The 24,522-nt window shown below is 43.3% G+C and overlaps 1 protein-coding gene across 3 annotated transcripts in view; it reads left to right on the top strand.

Annotated features, from left to right (window-relative positions):
- Window positions 1-24,522, top strand: part of RCOR1 (REST corepressor 1) — a 130,209-nt gene that overhangs the window by 103,439 nt on the left and 2,248 nt on the right. The window contains exons 7-14 of one of the 3 annotated variants that reach the window (XR_005598269.1): window positions 3,289-3,367; window positions 12,328-12,522; window positions 13,779-13,856; window positions 14,654-14,711; window positions 15,254-15,483; window positions 18,489-18,588; window positions 22,428-22,470; window positions 24,372-24,402. Coding sequence is in view for 1 of the 3 variants with exons in the window: in XM_039538034.1 (XP_039393968.1) it covers window positions 3,289-3,367; window positions 12,328-12,522; window positions 13,779-13,856; window positions 14,654-14,711; window positions 15,254-15,483; window positions 18,489-18,530 (682 nt within the window). In the remaining 2 variants the exon portion in view is untranslated. Of the gene's footprint in view, window positions 1-3,288; window positions 3,368-12,327; window positions 12,523-13,778; window positions 13,857-14,653; window positions 14,712-15,253; window positions 15,484-18,488; window positions 22,972-24,371; window positions 24,403-24,522 lie in introns of those variants that run through there. The other 2 variants (XR_005598268.1, XM_039538034.1) reach the window with 2 other exon arrangements.

Here is a 24,522-nt window from a genome sequence, read left to right as displayed (position 1 = left end):
CCTTGGTGGGCCATGGCTCCTTGGCACACTGAGGGGTTTGATGGTCTGCAAAGGTTCTCTGCATCCTCATCCTCCTTGTCTTTCCCCTTGCTACATAGCAGTGGCGCTTTTGCGATGCTCCAGAAGTTTCTTGTCCTTGTGAACAGGCGCTTTTCCCAACCCGCTCTAAAACGCGATCTAGACATTTGTAGAGTCAGAACTTCTCTTAGAGCCACATCCCAGGAAAGGAGATGTCTGTCACAAGCTGGAAATGCTCTGCACATGCCTCCCATCAAACGGCTCCTATTTCATGGCTGCTTAGCCCAGACCCTAGCTCCTGTGCCTCAAATAGGAGATCCCTATAGGAAGAGGGCCATTCCCATGGTGAAGTTTATTGAACCACACTGCAACAATGAGCCAGCAAGACTGTCTTCATCTTCCAGCTGGATTCACGACACCTGCTTAATTGGAAGGAAGAGAGTGGGCTCAAAGAAGAACACCACCATCCAACTAATCCCTTACTTGCTTGGCTTTCCTTTATCAGTGCCTCCCTTTCATACTGTTATTTCTCCATCCCCCAAATGGTTTGTTTTATTAACTTTATTCAGTGGAAAAATAATTGCATTTCCTAAAAGGAGCACTTCTTTGTAGTTCATACTATATAGTTTAGTATTCAAAAAGGCTGCGTCTGGCATTTTTTTCTATACTTGTAAACCACACTGTAATTACTGCCACCCAGAAATATCTTTATAGTATAGTCTTTTATAAATGGTGTATCTAAGGTGCTATAAACTCCATGGAGAGCGAGTAGATAGGCTGCTCCATTTCTGAATGTCAAAGCCTTTGAGAGAGGCAACAGGAGCAGAGATACTTAGAGTATGTCTACACTATGGAAACTACATCAGTTAGCTATGTCAGCGTTGCTATGCTGGCATAACCCGGTAGTGTAGACGCAGCCTAAGATGGTGGAAGGTTTTTGTTTTGATCCTCCCCCCCACCCCCACCCCCACCCCCACCCCATCAGTATAGGAAAACCACCACCCTGAATGACAGAAGCTACGTTGATGGAAGCATTCGTCCATTGGTTTAGCTACATCTACACCCGGGGATAGGTTGGCAAAGATACATCGGTCAGGAATGTGACTTATTCACATCCCTGACCGACATAGCTACATTGACTTAAGTTTTAGGTGTCAACCAAGCCATAGTGTTTGCTTTTCATATTTAGCAAGCTAAAGAATGATTGGAAGGTTTATAACTTAGTTAAAAATCAAATAGCCAAGTAGAATAATTGCAGAAAAAAAACCTATGGAATTTGTCTCTGCTTTGTGGGGCAGGGAGGAGAGCAGTACTGTCATTTGAGCCTGAGGCTAGAATGTGTGAATTCTAAAGCTAGTTTGTGTTCCAGGCCTGTTCACTTGTGGATTAAGTTGTGCTTAGGTTAAGTAATGACTGTAATAAACCTCTGCAAAATGGGTTAGGTTTAGTGGTCTAAATCTAGTTCGTCGTTATGTGACCCTCTAGACACAAACTTCCAGCACAGTTGGCACCTTTTGGTGTTGGTCTCAGCAGACACCAAAAACTGAATCAGTGTGGAGGTAAAATTGCACTCTGGCCCTTTAGAGTTAAAGCTAATTAAAGGGGCAGTTAGAGGAATCTTGCCCTGCCGCTGAATGTGTTCTGTGACTAAACAGAGGAATTCCCAAGGCATCTTTCAGCAGCACTAAAATCACTTTAAAGTAACTTCAAACAAACATGGGACTCGGTTTTCAAAACCTGTTCTCTTATTTGTGTGCATGGGACTCTGTACATGCAGTCTTCTGCGCCCAGAAGTGACAGAATTTGCATGGACAGACTAGCTTGGGAATCAGTTTTGTACAGAAAAGCATGCAGCTTAAAGGAAAAGGAAGGTTTGCACAAGTGACTGCAAATGGAAGACCGTTAACGCCACCTTAAAATGTGTCCCTTAGTGACAGAACAGGTGCACGTGTCTTGTTCATATTCTTTACTTGGTTTATAATTTAAAATAATAAAGCAAATAAAAACTGAAACCTAAATGGTGAATAAATGACTGTGGACTGTGCAGACAATGTACTCTGGAATTTTAAGAGGGTATATAGAATATAATGCTGACTAAATACTGACTTCTACATCTTGGCTAACTTAATGGGTTGCTTGATTTCATGGGACCAGTGAAACCTGCATGTGTCCTTTTTTAAAATAAACATAGTCCAAATAATCTTCTCCTTGCACTCTGGGAACATCATAAAAAGCGGAGCAATTAACTTCAGCAATGTACGGTACACTAATTCTAAACCATACATGGAAGTATACCATAATGTGAATGGTAGTCAAAAACTAAATTAGAATTCCAGTAAAATTAAACTGGCCACGTTCAGTATGGCCCCAATTTGATGCTGCTTATTATTATTATTATTCAGTACTTGATAGAACAGGGGTCAGCAACCTTTCAGAAGCGGTGTGCCGAGTCTTCGTTCATTCACTCTAATTTAAGGTTTCACGTGCCAGTCATACATTTTAACGTTTTTAGAAGGTCTCTTTCTATGTCTATAATATATAACTAAACTATTGTGTATGTAAAGTAAATAAGGTTTTTAAAATGTTTAAGAAGCTTCATTTAAAATTAAATTAAAATGCAGAGCCCCCCGGACCGGTGGCCAGGACCCGGGCAGTGTGAGTGCCACTGAAAATCAGCTCGCGTGCCACCTTCGGCACGCGTGCCATAGGTTGCCAACCCCTGTGATAGAATATGCTTTTTCTTTTCTTTTCTTTTTTTTTTTTTTCCACTAAGGGAGGAATTAAAGATAAGAAGATTATGGGAGTGCTAAACATATGTGGTGGTGTTTTTTTATCCCTGAGAGAACTAATTGTGCATGTGGCTTTTTGTTACGTTTAAGATTTTTAATTAAATGTATGAAATCCACATTAAAGCTGTTTGCTCTAATTCTATATCCTTGTTTGTCTGAGTTTGCTTGAAGTTAAAAAAATATTCAGCTAGTTCTTTTTGACTCTAACAGCCAGAGAATTTCTGACTTGTTTTTTAATTTTATTTTTGCCTTTGAGGGTGAACAGACTTCATTTTGCCCAGATATACCACAGAAGAGTTTATGTAAAAGCGTTTAAATGAATGGTCCCTAATGTGGTTAATTTAAAGAGGTAATTGACTTTAAAATTCAAAAGAAAAGCCGTTGGATTGAATGTTCCATCCATGCCTGATTTCCAGCAGACTATTGTAGAGAAATAGAAATTCTCGTAGTAATATGGTCATGCCTTGCTTTTGTCTTTCAGTGAAGATGAAATGGAGGAAACAAATGGAACTAACCCTGTTGATATTGAAGTTGAACAAAACAAGGAGAGCAAAAAAGAGGTAGATTTTTTTTTCCTAATACTGTACTGAAGGCTAATGAAAGTTTTCACCTGTTGCTGTGAACTATTCTGTTGTGCCACAGAGGATCTGACAGTGGCCATTTTTATTTGTGCTTGTGCGTAGTTAACATTCAGCACAGAAATAATAGCGACTTACAATTTTGATTAGAGTAACTAGTAGTCAAAATCCTTGATCCCATTTGAAGTGAATGCCAAGACTTTGAGTGACTTCAGCAGGGTCAGGATTTCACCTGAAGTTGCTAACAACAAAGGGGAGAGACTGTGTGGCTGTGAGTGTTTCCTTCCCCCTTCCAAAGGGGCATTGACTAGGCTGCTGAAATTGTGTGTATGGGCAACCCAAAGCCGCCCCTCCCCCCCAATCCTTGTTTGTGAATTTGGGGGGAGGGGGATTGAATATTTAAAAAATTTGTGCTCAAATGTTGGTGTTACCTTTGAAAATTTAGCCCATAGTATTTTAACAGGGAGTTGGAGGGAGAAAATAGTTAACATGTTTTTAACTGTAATCACGGTTGGAACATATGCTAACTGCTACATTCCAGTTCTTTTGATGTTACCTGTTTTATTAAAATAACTGTTAGGGGAATGAAGTGATCTAATACAAGACTTCTTTTCCTCCCTAGCAGAAAAATAACATTATAGTCCAGACACATTAGGTTGAAGTTAACTTAAGCTCTCAGTCCTTGCGGGCATTTTCTGTATAGCCTGTCCATCCAGAAGGAGTCTGCTCTTGAGCGCATTGAAGTGACAACATTCCGATTGACTTTTATTGGAACAGGGCTGGGTGTGAACTGGAAAATTGACATTTACTTTTATGGAAAGCTTTGTTCTTGTAATGTCCACAAGTCCCACGGTGTAGGAGCTTTGTGTGATGAGGTGATGCAGGCCTGACTCAACAATGGTGTAATAGGTGTAAGTTTGCTGAAGTCAGTAGAACGGCACCGACTGCTCTTGGCAATAAGTCGTCAGCCTGTCTCCCTCAGAACTAGCACGTATAAGGACTGTGGTACTTTAGTCCGTACCAGGACAAAAGGAGGCACTGCAGTATACAGCAGAACTCACCTTAGCTGTCTGGGGCCTTCAGATACAAATGAAGGCTGTGATTGTGTAACTGTATCCATGTGGGCTGATCCCAGCACCTGCACACATCTCCACTGAAGTAAATGTGGTTCTTAGCAGCTGCCTGTTGCACGATCCAAACATTAAGAATGAGAAATGATGGTTATGATTTAAGAAATATAATTTAAGATACAAGGAAACTATCAAAGGGAATGGGTTTATTCATTTTACTTAAATTTGACTTGTATTGCATCTGCAAAGTCTATGGGATTCTTTGTGTTATTTTTCTAAACAAATGTGCCAGGGATATACCTCAAACTAATTTTACAAGCTTTGGCATTCATGTAGTGTATAGAGAGCAAAGGTATGACTTTGAACTATCGAAGGTGGTGACATACATCAGTGTTAAAATTGGAAAATGTCTGGAAAATACCTTGACCGAGTTTTGGTTTTGTTTTAAATATTTTTAAACAGGGATTGGAAAGAGGTATTTATGGGTTATGTTTAGCAAACCCTTTAACTGGGGCTGAGCAAGACAAAAAGCTGTCTTAATTTTGCATACAGTTCATGTCACTTCTAAAGCAATCTTGTATAAAGGATGAACTCTGATAATATATTTACTGTGCACAGGATCTGTAGGAACTAATGTACATCCTTACACTGTTTTGTCTTTTTAAAGAAGTAAATACTTAACTAGACAAAATTCTCCGTTGTTGCAATAAAATCTTTTAAAAACCATCCTCCAATGTCAAAATCCCAGTACAGTTAGTGCAAAGCTACATGCAAAAGGCATGCATTTGGTAGTTTACCCAATTTGTTTACCCTTTAGTTACCCAATTGATCATCTTGTACACTGTGGTGGAGCTTCCTTATTATACTTTCTTTCTTTCATTTTCAGTTTAACTGTAAAACGATTGAGGCTTTCTCCGAATCCATCACACAGAATTAGTGAATGAGAGCTTCTTTCTTACCACCACTCCTTTCCATTTTCTGCTCTTTGGGAATCTTCAGTATTGTCTGTTCATTTAAAAAAAAAAAGGGGGGGGATAAGAAGCAGTTTTTTGAGTGCTTTAAGATTTCAAACTGAAATTTTCTTTGAGGAAACTGAATCTAAAAGAGCTTTTACTATTCACTTTTTATTTCTACTCACCCATCTAAAACATTGGATTACTATTGGCTTCTTACAATCTGTAGATCTAGCTGTGCATGATGGAAGTCAAAGTTCATTTGTATCTACATGTGTTCCAAAAGGAAACAAATGGTTACAATTTTGGGGTTCAGGTCCCTTTTGTAGCAAAGTATTATATATATGGGATTATATATCCTATTTATTTCTCACTCTCTAATTCAGATAATCTGTGCCACCACTCTCTTTTGCCCTGCCACCCTCCCCAAAAAAGCTCACCAAGCCCATTCAGTCACTCTCTATGTGCAATGACAAGCAGCCTTCTGAGGGCTTGTCACTGGAAAGTGACTGCCAGCTTAATTTTATTCTCGTTTACAGTCTGCATAGCCTGTGCAGCGTTAATTAGGTTTGATATTGCAGTACCGAAGCCTGAGGGCCGATTGAATCCAAAATACTTTGAGAGAGAGCAGAACAGTCCAGAAGGTGGATATGCTTTTGTTCTTCATCATTGCACTTCTGCAGTGAGTTGGTCAGGTTTGTAATCGCAGTGAATCATCACTCCACCCCATTCCCAAAACCCAAACAAAAAAATATTTGTCAGCTCAGAGACTCGGAGTTCTCTATATGACTTCTTAGGCAATACGGGGATTTCTCAGGGCCATACAACTTGGAGAGGGGGTTGGAGGGCTCTCAAAAATGCGTGGTCTCAGTGTTTCCTTTTTCAGGAGGAGATGGGGAGCTTCCTTATTATACTTTCTTTCTTTTTCAGTTTAACTGTGAAATGATTAAGGCTTTCTCATAATCGTAACTTCATCACATAGAATTAGTGACTAAGAGCGGCTTCTTCTTCGAGTGCTTGCTCATGTAGATTCCATTCTAGGTGTGTGGTCGTCAGAGTTTTTTGCCTTAGTGTATCCGTAGGGTCGGCAGTGGTGCCCCCTTGAGTGCCGCGCTCATGTGTCGGTATATCAGTTCCTTCTTACCGCCCATGGTGGTTGGTCGGCGTGCCTTTCCTTGCATAGAAACAAAACTGCAACTCCTTGCTATTGACTTCGAGCCTTAGGGCCTTGTAAATAGTTTGTTTATAGTAGTTGTTAAGTTTAGTTAGTAGTTAGACATTAGAGTTCCAGCAAGGACTTCGCTCGAGGCGGGGCAAGTCCCGCTCTCCTGAGTTTAAGCCCTGTGCAGACTGAACAGGTCTATGCCTGTAAGTGACGCCCATAGTAGCTGCCTCAAGTGCTTGGGGGAATCACACGTGAAGGACAAGTGCCGTATTTGTGAAAACTTTTCGCCCAGAACTCAAAAGGAGCGGGATATTCATGGAGTCTGCCCTTGGCCCGGCTTCTGAACCATCCCGCCAAGACTCACCTAGTGCCTTCGTACGCAGTGCACCCCTGGCACCGGGCTCCACCCAGCACCGGTGCCCAAAAAGAAAACTAGGATGGTTCCAGGCAAGAAAGGCCACGGGTCATGGGGCAAGGGACTCAGTTCAGGCCAACTGGCCATTCTGGAGCTACGTGTGCGTGCCTCCCCGATCAGGGTTCTTAGCCCCTTAAAAGGTCCACCACAAACTCCTGGGCACAATATGGGACCCAACCCGCTGATGGCACAGACGCCTTCCCCAGTTTCTGCGGTGCCGAGAGAGCAGATGCCTCTGCCTGCGGCGCCACCGCTGCACGTGCTGTGGGAAATGGCAAAGGCTCCCCATGAGGGAAAGCCAGCCTTTAAGAGTGCTCAGGGGGGCAGTGGAGCACCGATGATCCCCCCGAGACAAGACAGTGCTCTCCACCTCCCTGCCGCAGATCTCCAGAGTTGCAGCTCAGATCCTCTGGGGCTTGCCCTCAGTCACCAGAACCACGTTTGTAGTCCCCACTGTCTTGATGCGGATTGCCTAGCAGGAGGCGCTGGTCTCCGTACTACTGGCACCATTTGTCCTCCCACCGGTTGTCCTCTCAGCGCAGATCTGGGTCACTTGCCTCATGGGACTCTCCTCGTCATGTCTCCAGTCCTCCCAGCACTGGTCCGCTTGATACCAGCACCAATCTTCTCACTCTGGGCACCGGTCTCCAGCGGCGATGGTCGGCATGCAGACTCAGGCATCAATGGCCTCACTGTGGTCACCAGAAGGGGATTCCTCCTGCACAGAAGGGCAGTTCAGGCCCTCACACAGACTCCACTGGCATGATTGGGCACCTGAGGACATGTCAACGTGGATGGTGCTGGCCAGCACGGTGGCCTTATTGGTGCATGCTGGTCATGGCAGTGTCCCCTTTCCACCATTCATCTGCTGCCGCCTTGGAGCCACAGTTGTCGTCACTGATGGCACTGGGCTTGGTGCATGAAGCATGCTCGGAGGTGAAGGCAGAGGAGACTGCAAACCCCCTCCAACCTCCCCAAACCTCCTTTCCCTGCAGTGGATGATGCCCTGGAGCCTCCCCCGGTGGTACAGTCGTCGTCTTCGTCCCTGGACGAGACAGTCGCAGGACACTCGAGGAACAGCTCGCCAGATGATTTGAAAGAACACCAGGCCCTGCTTTGATGGGTGGCCGAGAACTTGGGCCTAAAAGTGGAGGAGATGTCCAAGCAGGCGGATATCTTGTTCAACGTCCTCTCAGCCTCTACCCCTGCCCATGTCGCACTACCAGTGCATGATGGAATCCTCAAAATTGCCATGGCCCTCTGGCAAAACCAGTCGATCATCCCTCCCACTTCCAAAAGGGTCGAAAAGAAGGTGGTTCAGGTCCTCACAGACAATACCACTGCAATGTATTACATCAACAGACAGGGTGGAACAAGGTTGTTGGCCCTTTGCCAAGAAGCTCTCCACCTTTTGGGATTTTTGTGTGCGGCAGGCCATTCATCAGGTAGCAATGCATTTGCCTGGGACCAGGAGTGTGTTTGCTGATCGCCTCGGTAGGACCTTCTTCTCTTGCCATGAGTGGTCGCTCCATCCAGAGGCAGTCAGTATTGTCTTCCAACAGCGAGGGACTCACCAGATGGACTTGTTTGCGTCCCGTGAGAACAGGAAATGTCAGGTTTTCACTCTGGGGGATGAACAGGGGTTCCCTGTCAGACTCTTTTTCCTGCTCTCATGGTTGGGGACCTTGATGTATGCCTTCCCGCTAGTGCCATTCATCCATAGAGTCCTCATGAAGATCAAACAGGGCAAGGCGAAGGTTATCCTGATAGCCTGCAAGTGGCCTCACCAACACTGGTTCGGCATGCAGCTGGACCTTTCGGTAGCCACTTGCTGAGTCTGTCTCTGGCCAGACCTGCTGTCCCAGAACCACGGCAGTCTTCTGCAACCGAACCTGGCGGCATTGCTCTTGATGGCATGGGATGATGCTGGCTTCAGCAGAGCAGTGCTGCACGCTGCAAGACTGTGAACTCCAAGCCCACCTCCATTGACACTGCTTGTGGGTCACCTAGAATGGAATCAACATGAGCAAGCTCCGGAAGAAGAAAAAACGGTTACCTACCTTTCGTAACTGTTGTTCTTCGAGATGTGTTGCTCATGTCCATTCCATTACCTGCCCTCTTGCTCCTCTGTTGGAGTTGCCAGGAAGAATGAACTGAGAGAGCGTGGGGCCGGTGGCACTGACGCATGAGCACAGCATTCAAGGGGGCGCCACAGCTGGCCTTATGGATACCACTAAGGCAAAAATCTGACTGTGCACATGGGCAAACACACACCTAGAATGGAATGAACATGAGCCACACATCTCGAAGAACAGATGAAACGGTAACCTTTTTTCCTTAACTCCTCCCCTTTCTTGGAGTCAGTTAATGTCTCATTTTTTTTGCTTTCTAAGTGGCAAGAGAGCCTTACTTTTTTTTCAATTTAAATACTCAGCCTTGGTATAGAGACCTTGTTTTCTATCTATGAACAGTTGTTGTGTACATCTGGGACACTATGTAAGCACTGCCGATCTCCATATTGACACCCAGATTCTCTTCTGTAGGTTTTTAAGTTGATTGAATTCTACAAAGATATACCTAGGGCCAGCAAAGCAACTTTTCCAAGATAGGTTAGCTCTTTAAATTCTCAAAGACTGCACAATATACTAAGGGTCTCAATGTGCTTGGAGCTGTCAAAAGCTATTCTGCTAGAGCTCTGACAACTTGTCCATAATAAAGAGCAGCTGCATATTCTGTGAACTCAGTAGAATAACAGTCTGAAGTTGCTTACGCTTACAAAGGAATATACAGTAACTCCTCACTTAAAGTCGTCCTGGTTAATGTTGTCTCATTGTTACGTTGCTGATCAATTAGGGAACATGCCCATTTAAAGTTGCGCAATGCTCCCTTCTAACCTCTTTTGGCAGCCGCCTGCTTTGTCCACTGCTTGCTGGAAGGAGTAGCTAGCTGGTGGGGGCTTGGAACCAGGGTGGACCAGCAGCTCCCCATTAGCCCCCCCCATGAGATCCCAGCTCCCCTAAGTTCCCTGTACAGCAGCTGCCCAGCAGGCTAGCAAGTGCAGCTGTCCCACCCTCCCACTGCCATGTGCTGCTTCTGCCCTCTGCCTTGGAGCTGCTCCTCGAGACTCCTTCTTGCCTTGCAGGGGGGGAAGGAAGAGGGGGGCTAATGTCAGGGTCTCCCCCTCCCTGCTACTCCTGCACCCCGCTTACCCCATCTTCCATAGAGCAGGGGGGACTCAGGACAGAGGGAGCTTGCTGGCAGCAGCTGTGGCCTCAGCACTCTGATCTAATTAACAAGGCAGTGTACTTAAAGGGAAATGCGCCCCACACTCTCTCTCCCCCCCCCCTCCATTCCTGCTGCCTTGTAGAGTGTGAGAGTTAACCCTTGAGGGCTCAGACAATTGCTAGTTTATCATTTAGCAGTAAGGCATTCCCTGGGAAATATCCCACCCTCTGACTCCTCCACCTCAACCAAGCTTCACAATCATCATTACTGTGTACTAGCATTAAATTGTTTGTTTAAAACTGTGTGTGTGTGTGTGTGTGTGTGTGTGTGTGTGTGTGTGTGTAAAATATATAAGAAAAATCTTTTGTCTGGAGAAAAAAAATTCCCTGGAACCTAACCCCCTCATTTACACTAATTCTTATGGGGAAATTGGATTCGCTTAGCATCGTTTAGCTTAAAGTTGCATTTTTCAGGAACATAACTACAACATTAAGTGAGGAGTTACTGTACATTTGATGATCAGCCTCATGGGAGCGTCGTGCTGCTGGGTGTTGTCATCCTGCAGCTTGAGTCCATTGTACTAGACTCATGCACAGGCCTGTGAATTTCTGTATGTAGATGAAATACTTGCCAATCTGAAACCTCTAATCCACTTCAAACTATAAGGCTAATTTTGTTATCAAAGCTCTCACTTCTAAAGCTGAATGCAAAAGTTGCCTCACTGGTCCATCATTAAATCTGTCTGGCTATTGCAGTGTGTTTTTGCTATTCTCCCACTCCCCCTGGTGCAAGGAGATCTGTTGTAGGCAGTTTTCCTAAGCAGAATAGCTTCTTGCTCTTGGGCTGGCTTAGGGCCTGATGGATTTGGATCCTCACTCTGTGCGCCTTCATGCATATGTGTTCAGTGTTTAAAGATTTCTAATTAGCAAATGAACACTGCACAGCGTGAGGAAACTTTCTTCCTGATTTGCAGTTATAAGGTGTCACTAACCAGACCCATACCCAGTATTTTAACTTGTAGATGAGCAAATACAGGAATGCAATTTTGGGTCCTCTTCTGTCTCATTTCATTTCATTTTTTTTTTAAAGTTTATGTTCTTGGCATTATTCCAGCCCCTATACAACAACTTTAATCTGAGGATGGAGGATTTTTTTTGCAAGTTAACATATCTTTTTTGGCGGTGATATTAAAGAGATTCAAATGTGCTTTTTGAGGGAAGTGTGAGGGGTAATAAAATGACTTTTTTCCATGTAATAAACTGCTGACATAGAAAAATTAGTGGTTTGCCAGAAGATATTTCTGATTATAGACACGGGTGGGGAAATAGTTATAGCTTTTTGGGGTCAAAATAGATTGATCAGTTTGGTAGCTAATTCTTTATAGAAATGTGAGGTTAATGTGTGTGAAATATATCCCTTTCTCCATGCCACCATCCTACTCCCCCTCTCCCTCCTTCCCCGAAAAAAAGATCTTTCTAGTTTGAATTTCTCAGACAGGCAGAACTCTGTATCTTTCTAATGGAACTTCTGTTTGTCAGCACTGTACTAAAATAAAGTGAGTAAAAATACCTTAAAATTATTGTTCTTAAGAATTACTTTGCAGTCACCTCAACCCTCGTGTTCAGTCTTAAATTGGGTTGTGTTTGTTTTTTCCCAGTGTCTGGCACATAGGAAATTGCTCCATAAACTCTTATGTTGTCATCACCCACCCTCACCCCATCAAATTGAATTTCCTTTTGGAAATGAATTAAACTGACATATTGAGGCCTGGCCATGACATTTAACTGATGATTAGGCACCTGTACCAGAAATGGAAGCCAACTAAAAAAGCAACAGAAATATCTGCACCTGGAAAAACTGTGTGTGTTGTGTAGAAAAGATTAATGTAGCATCATTTATTTGTGATCATAGTGCCCCACAGCATGATGTTATCACACAAAGGATTTAATTCCTGTTACTTTGCAACTTGCTCTGTTTTCCACCAGAACTGAAGGATGAGATGTAATTTTCAAAGGCATCTTTGTGACTAAGAAGCCTAAACTCCGTTGACTTCAGTCTCATTGAGAGTGAGTCTGTCTTTTGAGAACAGTTTGTGTAAAATGTCTGCTTCCCAGGTGCCGCCGCCTGAGACAGTGCCTCCGGTAAAGAAGGAGAAGCACAGTACACAGGCTAAAAACAGAGCAAAGAGGAAACCTCCCAAAGGAATGTTCCTTTCTCAAGAGGACGTGGAGGCCGTTTCTGCCAACGCCACTGCTGCTACCACTGTGCTCAGACAACTGGATATGGAATTGGTCTCAATCAAGCGACAGGTAGGAACCACTCCAAAGACAGCTCAGGAATAGATTGGTCATCTGATCAATTTAAAGGTCCTGCTGTCGGTCACCACATGGGTTGTTACTGGGGTTCTATAGCGTAGCTGTGATGCCTTACAACAGGATGTGGCTTAATTAACAATCTGACAGCCTACCAAAGTGAATTAGCCCAGTACTGTTGAAATGTAGTTTTGTAGTTGCAAAGCAGCAAGAAATAGTTCATTTTGATCCAAAGAGTTTGAGCCTTTTGTCTTGTAACCTGGTGGTGGTCATATTTTTTAACTTGGATTTTGCTTTGGGTTGTGTATTTTCCAACAGTAACTACTTTGCATCTACCGTATTTAGTTTTTCTTCACATTTTTCTTATGTCACCTTTGGAATAGCCAGAGCCACTCTCCACTTCTGGCTATAGATCTGTTCTGTGGCATCTCCTACAGCCCTGTTGCATCTCTTCAGTCCCCTCCACCCCTGCATGCTGGCAAACAAGAAGCCCTGATGGAGCTGAACTCTGCTTTGGGCAAACACACAATTCTTCACTTTGAGTCTGTGAAGCCTGTGCATCAGGGGAGATGATGGGGTTTTTGTTTAGTTTTTTTTTAATTGGACCTTCACCTTTTGCAAGTGTTGGCATCAGCCCAAAATGCAAAGCTGAGAGTCTCCTGTGGTTTGACACGTGCTTTCTGCAGGCAGGCACTGGGCAAGCTTCCCCACATATTTCTGCACTGCCAGTAGATCAGTCTTAAGCTGATTAATGGCAAATGTTCTCCGAACATCTAATAGCCAAGACAGAAGTGCTAATGAATCGCATCCTGGGTTTAGACCTTTTGCCTGTGTCCTAGATCTGAACGCTCCCTTGACTTCAGAATTTAGAGCCGGTTCAGGTCCCTTTCAAACTACTATAGTCATTGTTACCGTTGAATTACTGTTGTGTTTGGTGTTGTTTTAAGGTAGTACCAAGGGCTAACAGAGGATGGGGTCCCATTGTGCTGGGCACTGTACATACATAGAATAAGAAACAGACCCTGCTCCAAAGAGCTTATAGTGTAAATAGATTTAATAATCGCTCCAGATGTTTCTTGTACTTGGGGTACAGATGAGAATCTCCTTTCATAAAAGAGGATGCAGGGAGAACTGCAAAGTCAAGCTGGTAGAGTGTTCGCTAGGGTGGCTGATACAGAGCTTGTTGAAACATTTTTATCCTTGCTGAAAGTCACTGCTCCATTTTCTCTCTCTTCCCCCCCCACTCCCTCCAGATTCAAAATATCAAGCAGACAAATAGCGCGCTCAAAGAAAAACTTGAAGGTGGAATAGAACAGTACAGACTTCCAGAGGTACGCCAATTCACAGACTGCTATGTATGCATCTCCTTCTGCATTTCCCAATAGCAAGTCCTAATTCTTGCTTAAATGTCAGAGCTGGCACTATGTAGATACAATCATTGTATCTACTGCCAGCTAACCCTGAGACCAATCTAATGATAATTGGTCTTTGCGGGAGGGGAGGGTGGAAGAGGGTAACAGTAGATAGTTTTCAATCCGTATTTGGCTGGTTGTAAAACTTGTCTCAAATGTAAACATTCAGATTGCTGATAATACTTCGCACTCACCGTATTCGTTTCAGAGTATTGTTGTAACACCCTTCTGAGAGAGGTAATTATTAGCTCATTCCACAGACTGGGGGACTGGCCAGAGAAGTTAGTGGCGTGACTGACAGAGCTGCTGAGCACCCACAATTTCCATCATAGTTAATGGGAGATCTGGGTACTTGGCACCTCTAATAATCAGGGTATAAGAGACTTGACTGAGATCACAGAGGGAGTTGGTGGGCAGTGCCAGTGAATAAAAAGAGGAACTCCTAACTCCCAGACCTCTACTCAGAGTATGGACCAAGCCCCACAATTCTGTGTCGTGTTAACAGTTAACTATGGAATCAATTTATTTGTCAGTTAACTGAATTGATTCTCTTTGTTGCTAAAAGGAATAATGCAATATTTTAATAGGAAGAAATATACCATATTTGAAAGATCTAGCAATTAGTTCATTGCTGCATTCATACAAGAATTTACAAACTCAGATATGAATAGAAGTCCATTGCTTAAGGAAATGAATTTACTTTGTTTGACACCTAGGTCGTTCAGAAATTTAATGCACGTTGGACTACAGATGAGCAGCTTCTTGCTGTGCAAGGTATGGAACTATAAATCTTTCCTACTTCAGCAGGTGACGTACAATTGAACCCTATGGCACATCAAGCTGGGATTTCTCCTTCAATGGCTAATGGAAAATCTTGACATCACTATATATTGTTGCCAAAGAAAGAGGGGTTAACACTCCTTCCCTTTTATGATGCATGGCATGCAGTGTTCACTTGGGCAAACAGATCACTCACCTGCTTCTAGACGGTGACACTTTTGGTGCAGTCACTGCCAGGCTGCTTGTATATCTAACTTACAGGTAGATTTGGTGGGTTTAGGACTTCTGGTTTGGCTCATCCTATGTGACTCCTTTTTATATACAACTGTGTCTCTCTCTTTCTGTCTCCGCTCCCAACTCTTCTACCGTCGGTCTCTCTTTCTCCCACTCCCAACTTTGTACCATCTTTCTTGGTGGTGTAACCAGAGATGACCCAAACCTTGGGGAAATTGTGCATTGGATCCTTGTATTGTGGCTCATGCCCATCTCTAGCTGTTCTCACTGGTTTTATATAATTCTACTTCGTCCGTTTTCAGCAATCAGGAAGTATGGCCGAGATTTCCAGGCAATCTCTGATGTGATTGGAAATAAATCGGTGGTGCAAGTGAAACATTTTTTTGTAAGTTACCGGCGTCGTTTCAACATAGATGAAGTTCTACAGGAGTGGGAAGCAGAACACGGCAAAGAGGAGACGAATGGACCTAGTAACCAGAAGCCTGTAAAATCGCCTGATAATTCCACTAAAATGTCAGAAGAGGAAAATGAGGTAAATCTGTGACTAAAGAGTTTGGGACTGTAAAATGCTGGTTGCTTTTAGGTTCAAATATATAAATGAATTCCAAACTGTTAACAGCCATTTTTCACAGCATTCAATCAACTTATTTGTGTGTGTGTGTGTGTGTGTGTGTGTCTATCTATAGACACACTCTCTCTCTCTCTCTCAAGTATTTGAGCAGATTTCCCCTGTGTATGCAGTTCCCAGTGACAATATTGGGAATTCCAGGTGTAACTTAAGGTGATAAGAGACCTCCTAATTTGCAGGCTCTGACCATATCTATGACTGTCACTGGCACCCTCTCACTTTGATTCCTTTCTGTAGCTCAGTTGGATGCTTCAGCTGGACTTAAATTCCTTATCTCCTAGTCTAGGGTTTGGTTTCTTGGACTCAGGTGTAAATTTCTAAGATGGAAACCTTACTTGCATCACCCAGGAAGCCTGTGCTACAATGGTCAGGGCCTTGGGATCAACAAACTTAGATTTCCCTCTTACCTCAGTTGTTGAAGACGATTGGACAAGACAAGGTGCAAGCCATCCTCTTAGCACTGGTATGTGCCTCACAGTTCTGGTACCTGCCATGCTTTTCAGCTGTCCGCCCAATCTCCTCTCTGTCTTCCCCTGATGTGTCAGCTATTAACCCAGGATGAAGGACAGACTTGCCACCCCAACCCAGCCATGTTTCACCTGAGCGCATGGCATTTGTTTGGATGTCACAGTTAGAAAAGGCCTGTTTGGCTGGCGTCCAGGCTGTCCTGCGCAGGGTAGATAGGACTCTACCAGGAAAGGTTACAAAGCAAAATGGGAAAGATTGAAATTGTGATGTAACAGACAAGGAACTACAGCCTTACAGGCAGAGATTCCGGGCACACTGGACTAACTTTTGTCCAGGTCTGCTATTAGCTCGCCCAGTGTAAAACTGGCAGCTATCAGTGCCTTTCATCCACTGGCAGACACCTATGCTTTATTTTCCCACCCAGTCACCACCAGCTTCCTGGAGAGTATGATTCAAGTCTTCCATCCAAAGGTGAGACTTGTACCAGCCTGGGACTTGGACCTTGTTTTATCAGCCCTTACTAAGTTACCACTTGAGCCCCTGAGATCCAGCTCCTTGCTACCTCTTTCTATGAAGGTAGCATTTTTGGTCATGATGGCCAGGAGAGTCAGGGAGCTAGGTGCACTCATGGCTGACCACCTCCCCCATCCCTCCCCACCCCCACAGTTTTCCACTGGAACAAGGTATCTATGGGACTACATCTGAAGTTCATCAGTAAGGTGGTGGTGGACTTTCACATCAACCAAAGCACCCATCTACCTGTATTTTACCCAAAACCTTATTCCAGCAGGGAAGAGGTGGCGTGATGCTCCATTGGATGTTCATAGGGCTCTTACACCCTATCCGCAAAGAATAAAATCTTTTCAAAAGTCTCCTAGATCTTTCCAGACTATTGTACCCCTTTCAGGAGTCCGATTAGTCTTACATACCCCAAGTTTCACCTCACTTAAAAACTACTTGCTTACAAAATCAGACATTCAAATCCAAGAGAGTCACAGCACACGATTACTGAAAATCTGCTTACTTTCTTGTTTTGTCTGTATGAAATTTTAGTTTGTTCGGACTTTGCTAGTGCTTTTTATGTAGCCTGTTGTAAAACTAGGCAAATATCTAGATGAGTTGAGTACCCCGTGGAAGACCGCTGCGTACTCCCAGGGGTACACGAACCCCTGGTTGAGAACCACTGTCCTAGACTCTGTCATTCGTAGAGTGTGTGAAAGGAGAGGTCATTTCCTCCCAGACACTAAATGGATCTCAGGGTACGTCTTCACTACCCGCCGGATCGGCAGGTAGCAATCGAATTCTCGGAGTTCGATGTATCGTGTCTCATCTAGACGCGATATATCGAACTCTGAACGCGGTCCCGTCGACTCCGGAACTCCACCACCGCAAACGGCGGTGGCGGAGTCGACGGGGGAGCCGCGGACGTCGATCCCGCGCCATGAGGATGGGTAAGTAACTCGAACTAAGGTAGTTCGACTTCAGCTACGCTATTCGCGTAGCTGAAGTTGCGTACCTTAGTTCGACCGCCCCCCCCCCCACCCCCCCTCCATTGTAGACCAGGCCTCAGGGAGCATCCTTCTCTGAATGTCTCCTCAAAGGCAGGGTATGAGTGTGTGCTCAACTAGAGCTCAGGCAGCATCGATCGCTTCCCTTAGTGATGTCCCTTTTACTGACATCAGCAGACAGCTACTTGAAGTTCTATTCACACCACTTAGGCATTATGCACTGGTGTAAGCAACTGCTTCTCTAGGTAGGGGAGTTCTACAGTGTATTGTGTCATAAGGTTCCAGGCACCCATCTTCTTTAAAGAGATGTAGCTCGTGAAGCTACAGCTACCTGAAGCACACTACACACAGCGACAATCACTCACAGAAGGATGGGTTGCTTGCCTTGTGGTAACCCGAGTTCTTAAAAGCGCGTTTGTTGCCCTGTGTGTAGGGGGGTTGGATAGCGCTCTTTGTCACTGCCTGGTTTTCCCTTCCTGTGAACTGGCAGTAGAGAAGAAACAAAATGGCAGAGGATCTGGCAGCCCCCTCTGTTCTCTTGGTGCAGAGCACAAGGAGAGCAGGGGCGCATGCACAGACCATACGGACATTGCTAAGGAAAAATTTCCGGTCTGGGGCACATGGAGCATGTGTGCCAACACATCAAAGGTGAGTAACCCATCCTTCCTTGGTTTTCCCTGGAATTGTTCTTTCATGGCAAACGGTCACCTTTATGCTTCCTGTGAAATCACTGACAATAAAGTGGCCTTAGTGCTGAGTTTAGCTTTATTTACAATCTGCTGACAAGTCCTGTTTCATCTCAGAGCAGAGGATGCTGCTGTCTCCTTGCTATATGTCAGAGTTGTCTGTCTTTGCTTTCAGTATCTTACACTTTGAGAGATATTGGAAGTGTGTGTGTACAGTTAAACAAATGTCTCTTCTTTTTCCCTCTAGGCTACTTCTGTTCTTGATGTCAGATATGCATCTGCTTCATGAGAAGCTCGTGTAGCCTAGAACAATTTGTGTTTGACTACTGTGTTATCCAGGATATCAGGTATTAGCAAACCTCAGACAGCCATCTGCATCATATCTATGTGGACAAGCAGCTATTACCAAAAAAAGGCAAACGCTTCCAGTCCTGTGCTACATCTGCCTTAATTTTTCCTCGTTCCTCCATACTGCCTCCACTTTTTTTCAAAAGCTCTCAGCGCTCCATTTCATCAGTGTCCTGCTTAAGCACGGGGACTTCTAGAACCAGTTACACCCGTGGGTAAAATCTGGCAAGTCTGCACAGCAAGGAACTCCGGTGTTAGCAGCCCCACACTAATGCTACACAGTAGGAGCTCTTATAATACTTGGTCCTCTCCATAGGGTATAAGTACGTATTGCTGCATGGCCTTGTGATCTCTGCTTCCTGTATAAAGTAATTATTATTCTTACAATGACACTATTATTAGTGAGCTTTCTATAAAGGAGAGGCTTATGCACATGCCAATGGCGGCATACTCTGCAATTACAGGGCATTTTAGCAAGCGTTCTTAAATAATGCAAAGTGAAGTGAAAGGTTATTCCTAAGGTTGGGGTCTTTCTACAGTCATAAACATAACTCATTACACTTTTGGTTGGTGCAATTCTTTCTTTCCTCTGTATTTGTACATGTTCTTGCTTCATAGAAAGCTCACTAACTGGTTGAGTGTTTTATTCCTGGATATTTTTAATAGCTTTTATTTAGTGTAAAAGGGATTACATAACCTGAAATCTGTCAGATACAATATATAACCCATGGCATTCGGCATTCACGTTGTAACTTTTTAAGTGAGTGCCACGCAACTTCCTTTTTCCTGACTCTCCGTGGGATTAAGTCAAAACAACTTTAGCTGGCTCTTCTCCCTTTGGAATGGCCTTTTTTTGTAAATTAGGCTACCAAACAGTCACTTTATTCCAGTGTCGTCGTCGTCCTCTTCAGAGCACTGAGGTTGCCAAAGCCACCAAATTCATCATCTGTGGGGAAGGGTTGACGTGAAAGTGCAACCCTAAAATGTAGATTTCAGTCTTAGAGGAGACCTTGAGTGGAGGAGGACAAGGACCATCTCATTGACCTCATTCAGTTCTGTATTGTTCCCCCTTTTGTCACTCTGATCCCCTTTCTCAATACTGTACAGGACCTGGAAGTGATCTGATTAATCTTGTGCAATGTTTCTGAACAACCAGTCCATAGACTGGCACCGGTTCGTGGCAGCCTCCTTGCTGGTCCCTGAGATTTCTCTGACACATTTTAGGAAGGTAGCAAGCAGGTCTCTGGTATCAAAAAGGTTGAGAAACAACTGATCTAGTGAGCCAAGAATAATGCCCTGGGAAGATACAGCTGCTTTCCCTATATCATTGCAAGTTTGACCCACTTTGGTTTTGGAAGCAATTTCAGTCCCTCTAAAGCAGGAGTTCCCAAGCTATGGTTTGTGTACCACTACTGGTATATTTGCTTGATGTTCCATTCATTCACTTAAAATCACTTTATTTTATTTTTTTTAAGATGATGATACAGGAAGCAGTGAAGTTTGGGAGCTGCTGCTCTAAAGCGCGCATCACTTTAATTTTCAGAACCAAAATATGCAATTAAAAGGGGAAGAGGCACACCCCAAAATTTGCCTTAGCCCCCCTTTAGCCACACACCCCCAGTGCAAAGGTGAAACCTTACACAGATACTTCTGTTGCTGGTGGCAGCGCTACCTTCAGAGCTTGGCTCCCAGCCAGCAGCCGCTGCCCTCCAGCCACCCAGCTCTGAAGGCAGCACCGCTGCCAGCAACAGCACAGAAGTAAGCCTAGGCAGGGGCCTGGGGTGCCTGAGAGCAGCCTTGGGCTGTGTTCCTGCCCGCTGGGGTGAGCTACCCAGGGCAGGTGGTGGATCCAGGGCTCCCCATGGTCTAGGCTGACCTGTTCCAGCCCAAGCTCCTGGGGCCCCCTGCACTCGCTGTTCCCCACGGGCTCTGTCGGCCCCGGAGCTGAATCCCCCTGCCCGGGCAGCTCTTACGGGCTATGGGCTGTCAAAGGGCAGTGGGGAGCTGAGGAGCAGCAAGAGGAGATGGGGGAGCGCTGTGGCCAATCATACCATGACACCAGCCAGTGCAGCAGCTGCCCTGCATTGCCCAGCTCAGGCTTCCAGCCTGGCCATGGGGCGGGGCTTTTGGGGGGAGAAGAGGGGCCAGCATTTAACTGAGGAGCAGGAGGGAGTGGGGCCATAGAGAAGGGTGGGGTTTCGTGGTGAGGGGGCTATAGCCCCCTGATTTTCTGTCTACCCCACCTCAGAGCAACAAACAAAACTAACAGACATTGTTATACCAACAGATGTTTGTGGTGTAGACCTTGCCCAAGTTGAGGTTGCACGATCACCTCCCACTTCCCACCAAGTCTGGCAAACTTATGATCAGAAAAGTTGTATTTTGGCTTTCTCCCCAAGGGAAAATAGCATGTATAATTCATTTGATATCAGGAAGAAAAAAGTTGTCTAATTCTTTTTTGGAGGACTACTATCTTATTGTAGTCTTATACATACAATATAGCCCTGTATTTTTAACTTTATTAGGTTTCATTATTCTCTTACCTATTATGTTTTTAAATACAAGAAATCATTTTAGCTTTGAAAGTTTAAATGGTTTGGTCTTGTTTATATGAAGACCTTCTCTCCTTCCCCCCCCCGCCCTTTTTTTTTTTTTAATGGATCAAGCATTAGATACATCAACTGGTTGCATTCTGATTAGAAGGGTCCACAAAGATTACTGCATAAGATGTAATATTCACTTAAATTTTTGTTTTCTTAAACTATCAATGTGAATGTTATAATTATATATATTTTGTGGAATATGGGAATTTATTTCTCCTAAGTATAAGTTATTGTGCAAAAATATGGTATTGTTAAAGCAAATGATAGTTTAACTTTTAGTTTTAGAAATCTTAAAGATATAAAAGTGTATTACATATGCATAAACAAATTACATTTGTTCTATTTAATTTTTATGTAGCTGTGTAAAGTGCTAGGTAACTTTTTTTTTTTCACTTATTCATTAAAACACCTTGTTACTTGAATATTGTGTTTAACTGGTCTGAAACACAGTGATCAATTTTTTTGTAATATAATCTTTATAACCAAGGGAAAAAATACATGCCTCAGTTGTGCTTAACAGTATAGCAACAATGTACAATCAGATGTTTAAGTCCATAGTAGCCATAACCAGTAATGCAGCCACAACGTTTGTGTCTTGATATTGTATTTAATACCAATGGGGATAACTGATTCTTAAATTTTTTTTTACACATTTGCAACCAGGAAGACCCCTGGATTCTGAATAAAAAGCATCATTTTTTAAAAAGCTAATACAAGAATGAAACTTTTTTTTTTCCTTCTTACAGTGATGTCCTGAAAAACAAACATTTTTCTTTCCAGGACAAACACATCTGAAACATTACTTACTAAAATATGCTCATTGTCACTTTAAATTTAAACCTAACCCATTTTAGTTTTTGCCTCCTCCCCCAGCTTAATCTCCAATATACTGTTGGTATTCATGCACACCAAATATGAGCCAAACTGTGCATTATGCTAACTTGGTCACTGGATTTGTGAGCTTAAAGACTTTGAAAAACTCCAGATCAATGAACAGCAAAAATGTCACAAGAGATGTGGCTTTTCTGATATATATATTTTTAAAGTCTGTATAGAATGTCTCATAGCCCATTCAAAATTGAGTGGCCTAATAGTCACACTTAAAAAAAAATGCATTTTTTTATTAGCTCCAGCTTGCCTTTAGCAAGTCAAAAATCTAGTGATCTTGTGCAATGCCCTGAAGCAAATACACTTTCTGCCACTCCCTGGATTAATGCAGCTTTTTCTGTTGATAGTAAAGCACAATTGCAGTGAAAGTTACCATTCAGAAGATGGAAGGTCAGTATAGTCTATGCATGTTGTATAATAATGAGTGTTTACATTCATATTCTCCTAAAATTAAATTTATACTGGAGTGTATAGTATTCCATTATGTAGATTTTATCAATTTTGTTAACTGCTTATAGATTACTTAAAAGAATTTTTTCAAAATTTTAAAAGATGTATAAGGTTAAGTTTGCAAATATAATGGAAATGCTGTATAGCTTGGGAAGTGATCAAATACTCGTTGGGGTTTTGAAGAAAGTATGTTGTAATAATGCTGTTGTAAGTAATATTTTAATGTCTTTTTTGCCTGTTTTCTATTATTCAGCACACTTACTGTGATGAACGTTCATAGCATTATAAAATTGCTTAACCACTGAAAAGCAACATTTGTTTTTGAATTATCATTTTACTGTAAGAGGAATTATAGTGGGGTTTGAAAATTCATTTGTGAAATTCTACATAATTCATTTTTCTATGATTTCCAATGTTTGCTGACATCAAATAAAATTTTTCAAGCCATTGATGTAATAAAACATGGAGTAACAGATGTTGTTGCTGCAAAATGTCGGTCTGGAATGTGTGGGGGGTGGGTGCTCAAAGACCTCATTTGTCAACATCTGTAGCCTGGTTGGATAGTCACAATTCTACTGTTACATCTCATACGCATGCACAGGCCTATTTGTGACATTGGAGCACAATTCAACTCCCATTCAGATCGATGGGAGTCTTTCCAGGGATTTTAATGGGAGGTGAATTGGGCCCTTACCACTCAAAATCCACATAAGGGGATGAGAAATGGGGAAGTGCATTGCACCAGTTACAGTGGCTAGAGATGTTTGGCGTGCAGGGGAGACAGGCTTCTGGCAGCAGTTCTGGGGAGACGTCACGTCATTTATTTTTGGAGGTGTAGCATGTTCCTTCTCTTCACTCTTGACCATGTTCCTGCTACTTACCTCCACCTAGGGTGCCCAGACAGCAAATGTAAAATATCAGGATGGGGGTGGGGGGTAATAGGAGCCTATATAAGAAAAAGACCCCAAAATAGAGCTATCCCTATAAAATCGGGACATCTGGTCACCCTACCTCCACCTAACCCTTGCCATAACTGGCCTTCAAGAAGCACATGAGTCAATAATCTGGCTGTCCCTTGGGGGAGCCTCAAACATTCACCTCAGGCAGCCAGAATCTGGCCCATGGTGTATAAATGCGGGACATTCCCCAGCATATTCAGCATTAAACTGGATGTTTGGAAAATGAAACATGTTCCAAATGTTCTGTGACCTGTACAAACAAAGGACAAGCATGTTGGACATGCATTTTAGCAAGATAACATTTTTCTTATACAATTGTGAACAAAACTAAAAACCAATTTCAGTGTGAAAATACATAGTTATTTAACCCTTGTCACTGAAAGCCAATAGTAACGACTGCACTAACTCGTCACTGCTGTCTGAGTCGCTATAAATAGCAGTTGAAGAATCTTTAGACGGATTTTTCAAAATGCAGAAGCAATTATTTCCCAATTTTGAGGGGGGGGGGAAAAGGACCATGCAAAGGAGGGGGATTCACAGTGGAAACAGAGCAAAATGCTAATAAACTGGAGAAAGCACATGCCGTCTATAACAAGGCAATTAGAGCTTACTTCCTACAATCCCTGTATGGGACAAATAACAGGGAACTTGTTGTTTGGCTGCATACATTAAACCCAGCCTAATTAATGATAAAGAGCAAAATGCTGTGTTTGCTTCCTGTGCATGTCTGCAGGGGGGGAATTAGCTTTACCCCTTTTTCCTGCTTTACGATGTCCAAAGAGGGCCTGCTGGTGTTAAGTTGTACAAATGGACAGCATTTTAAAAGGAGCCTAAATGTTATCTTACCGATTTTTTTTTTTTTAAATCTGCCTGATCTCGAAGATGGTGGGAGATATACTCCATGTGCTCAAAGGTAAGAGAAATGGGGAATTCATAAAATCCAAACTTAGCTTTTGGTGAATAAAGTCAATGTCAACATTTTTACACAGTACACCTCTACCCCGATATAACGTGGTCCTCGGGAGACAAAAAA

Source organism: Mauremys reevesii, linkage group 4, assembly GCF_016161935.1.
Source record: "Mauremys reevesii isolate NIE-2019 linkage group 4, ASM1616193v1, whole genome shotgun sequence".
NCBI classification, from domain to species: Eukaryota; Metazoa; Chordata; order Testudines; family Geoemydidae; genus Mauremys; species Mauremys reevesii.
The sequence above is the reverse complement of the archived record's forward strand: the minus strand, read 5'-3'. Positions and strand labels throughout refer to the sequence as shown.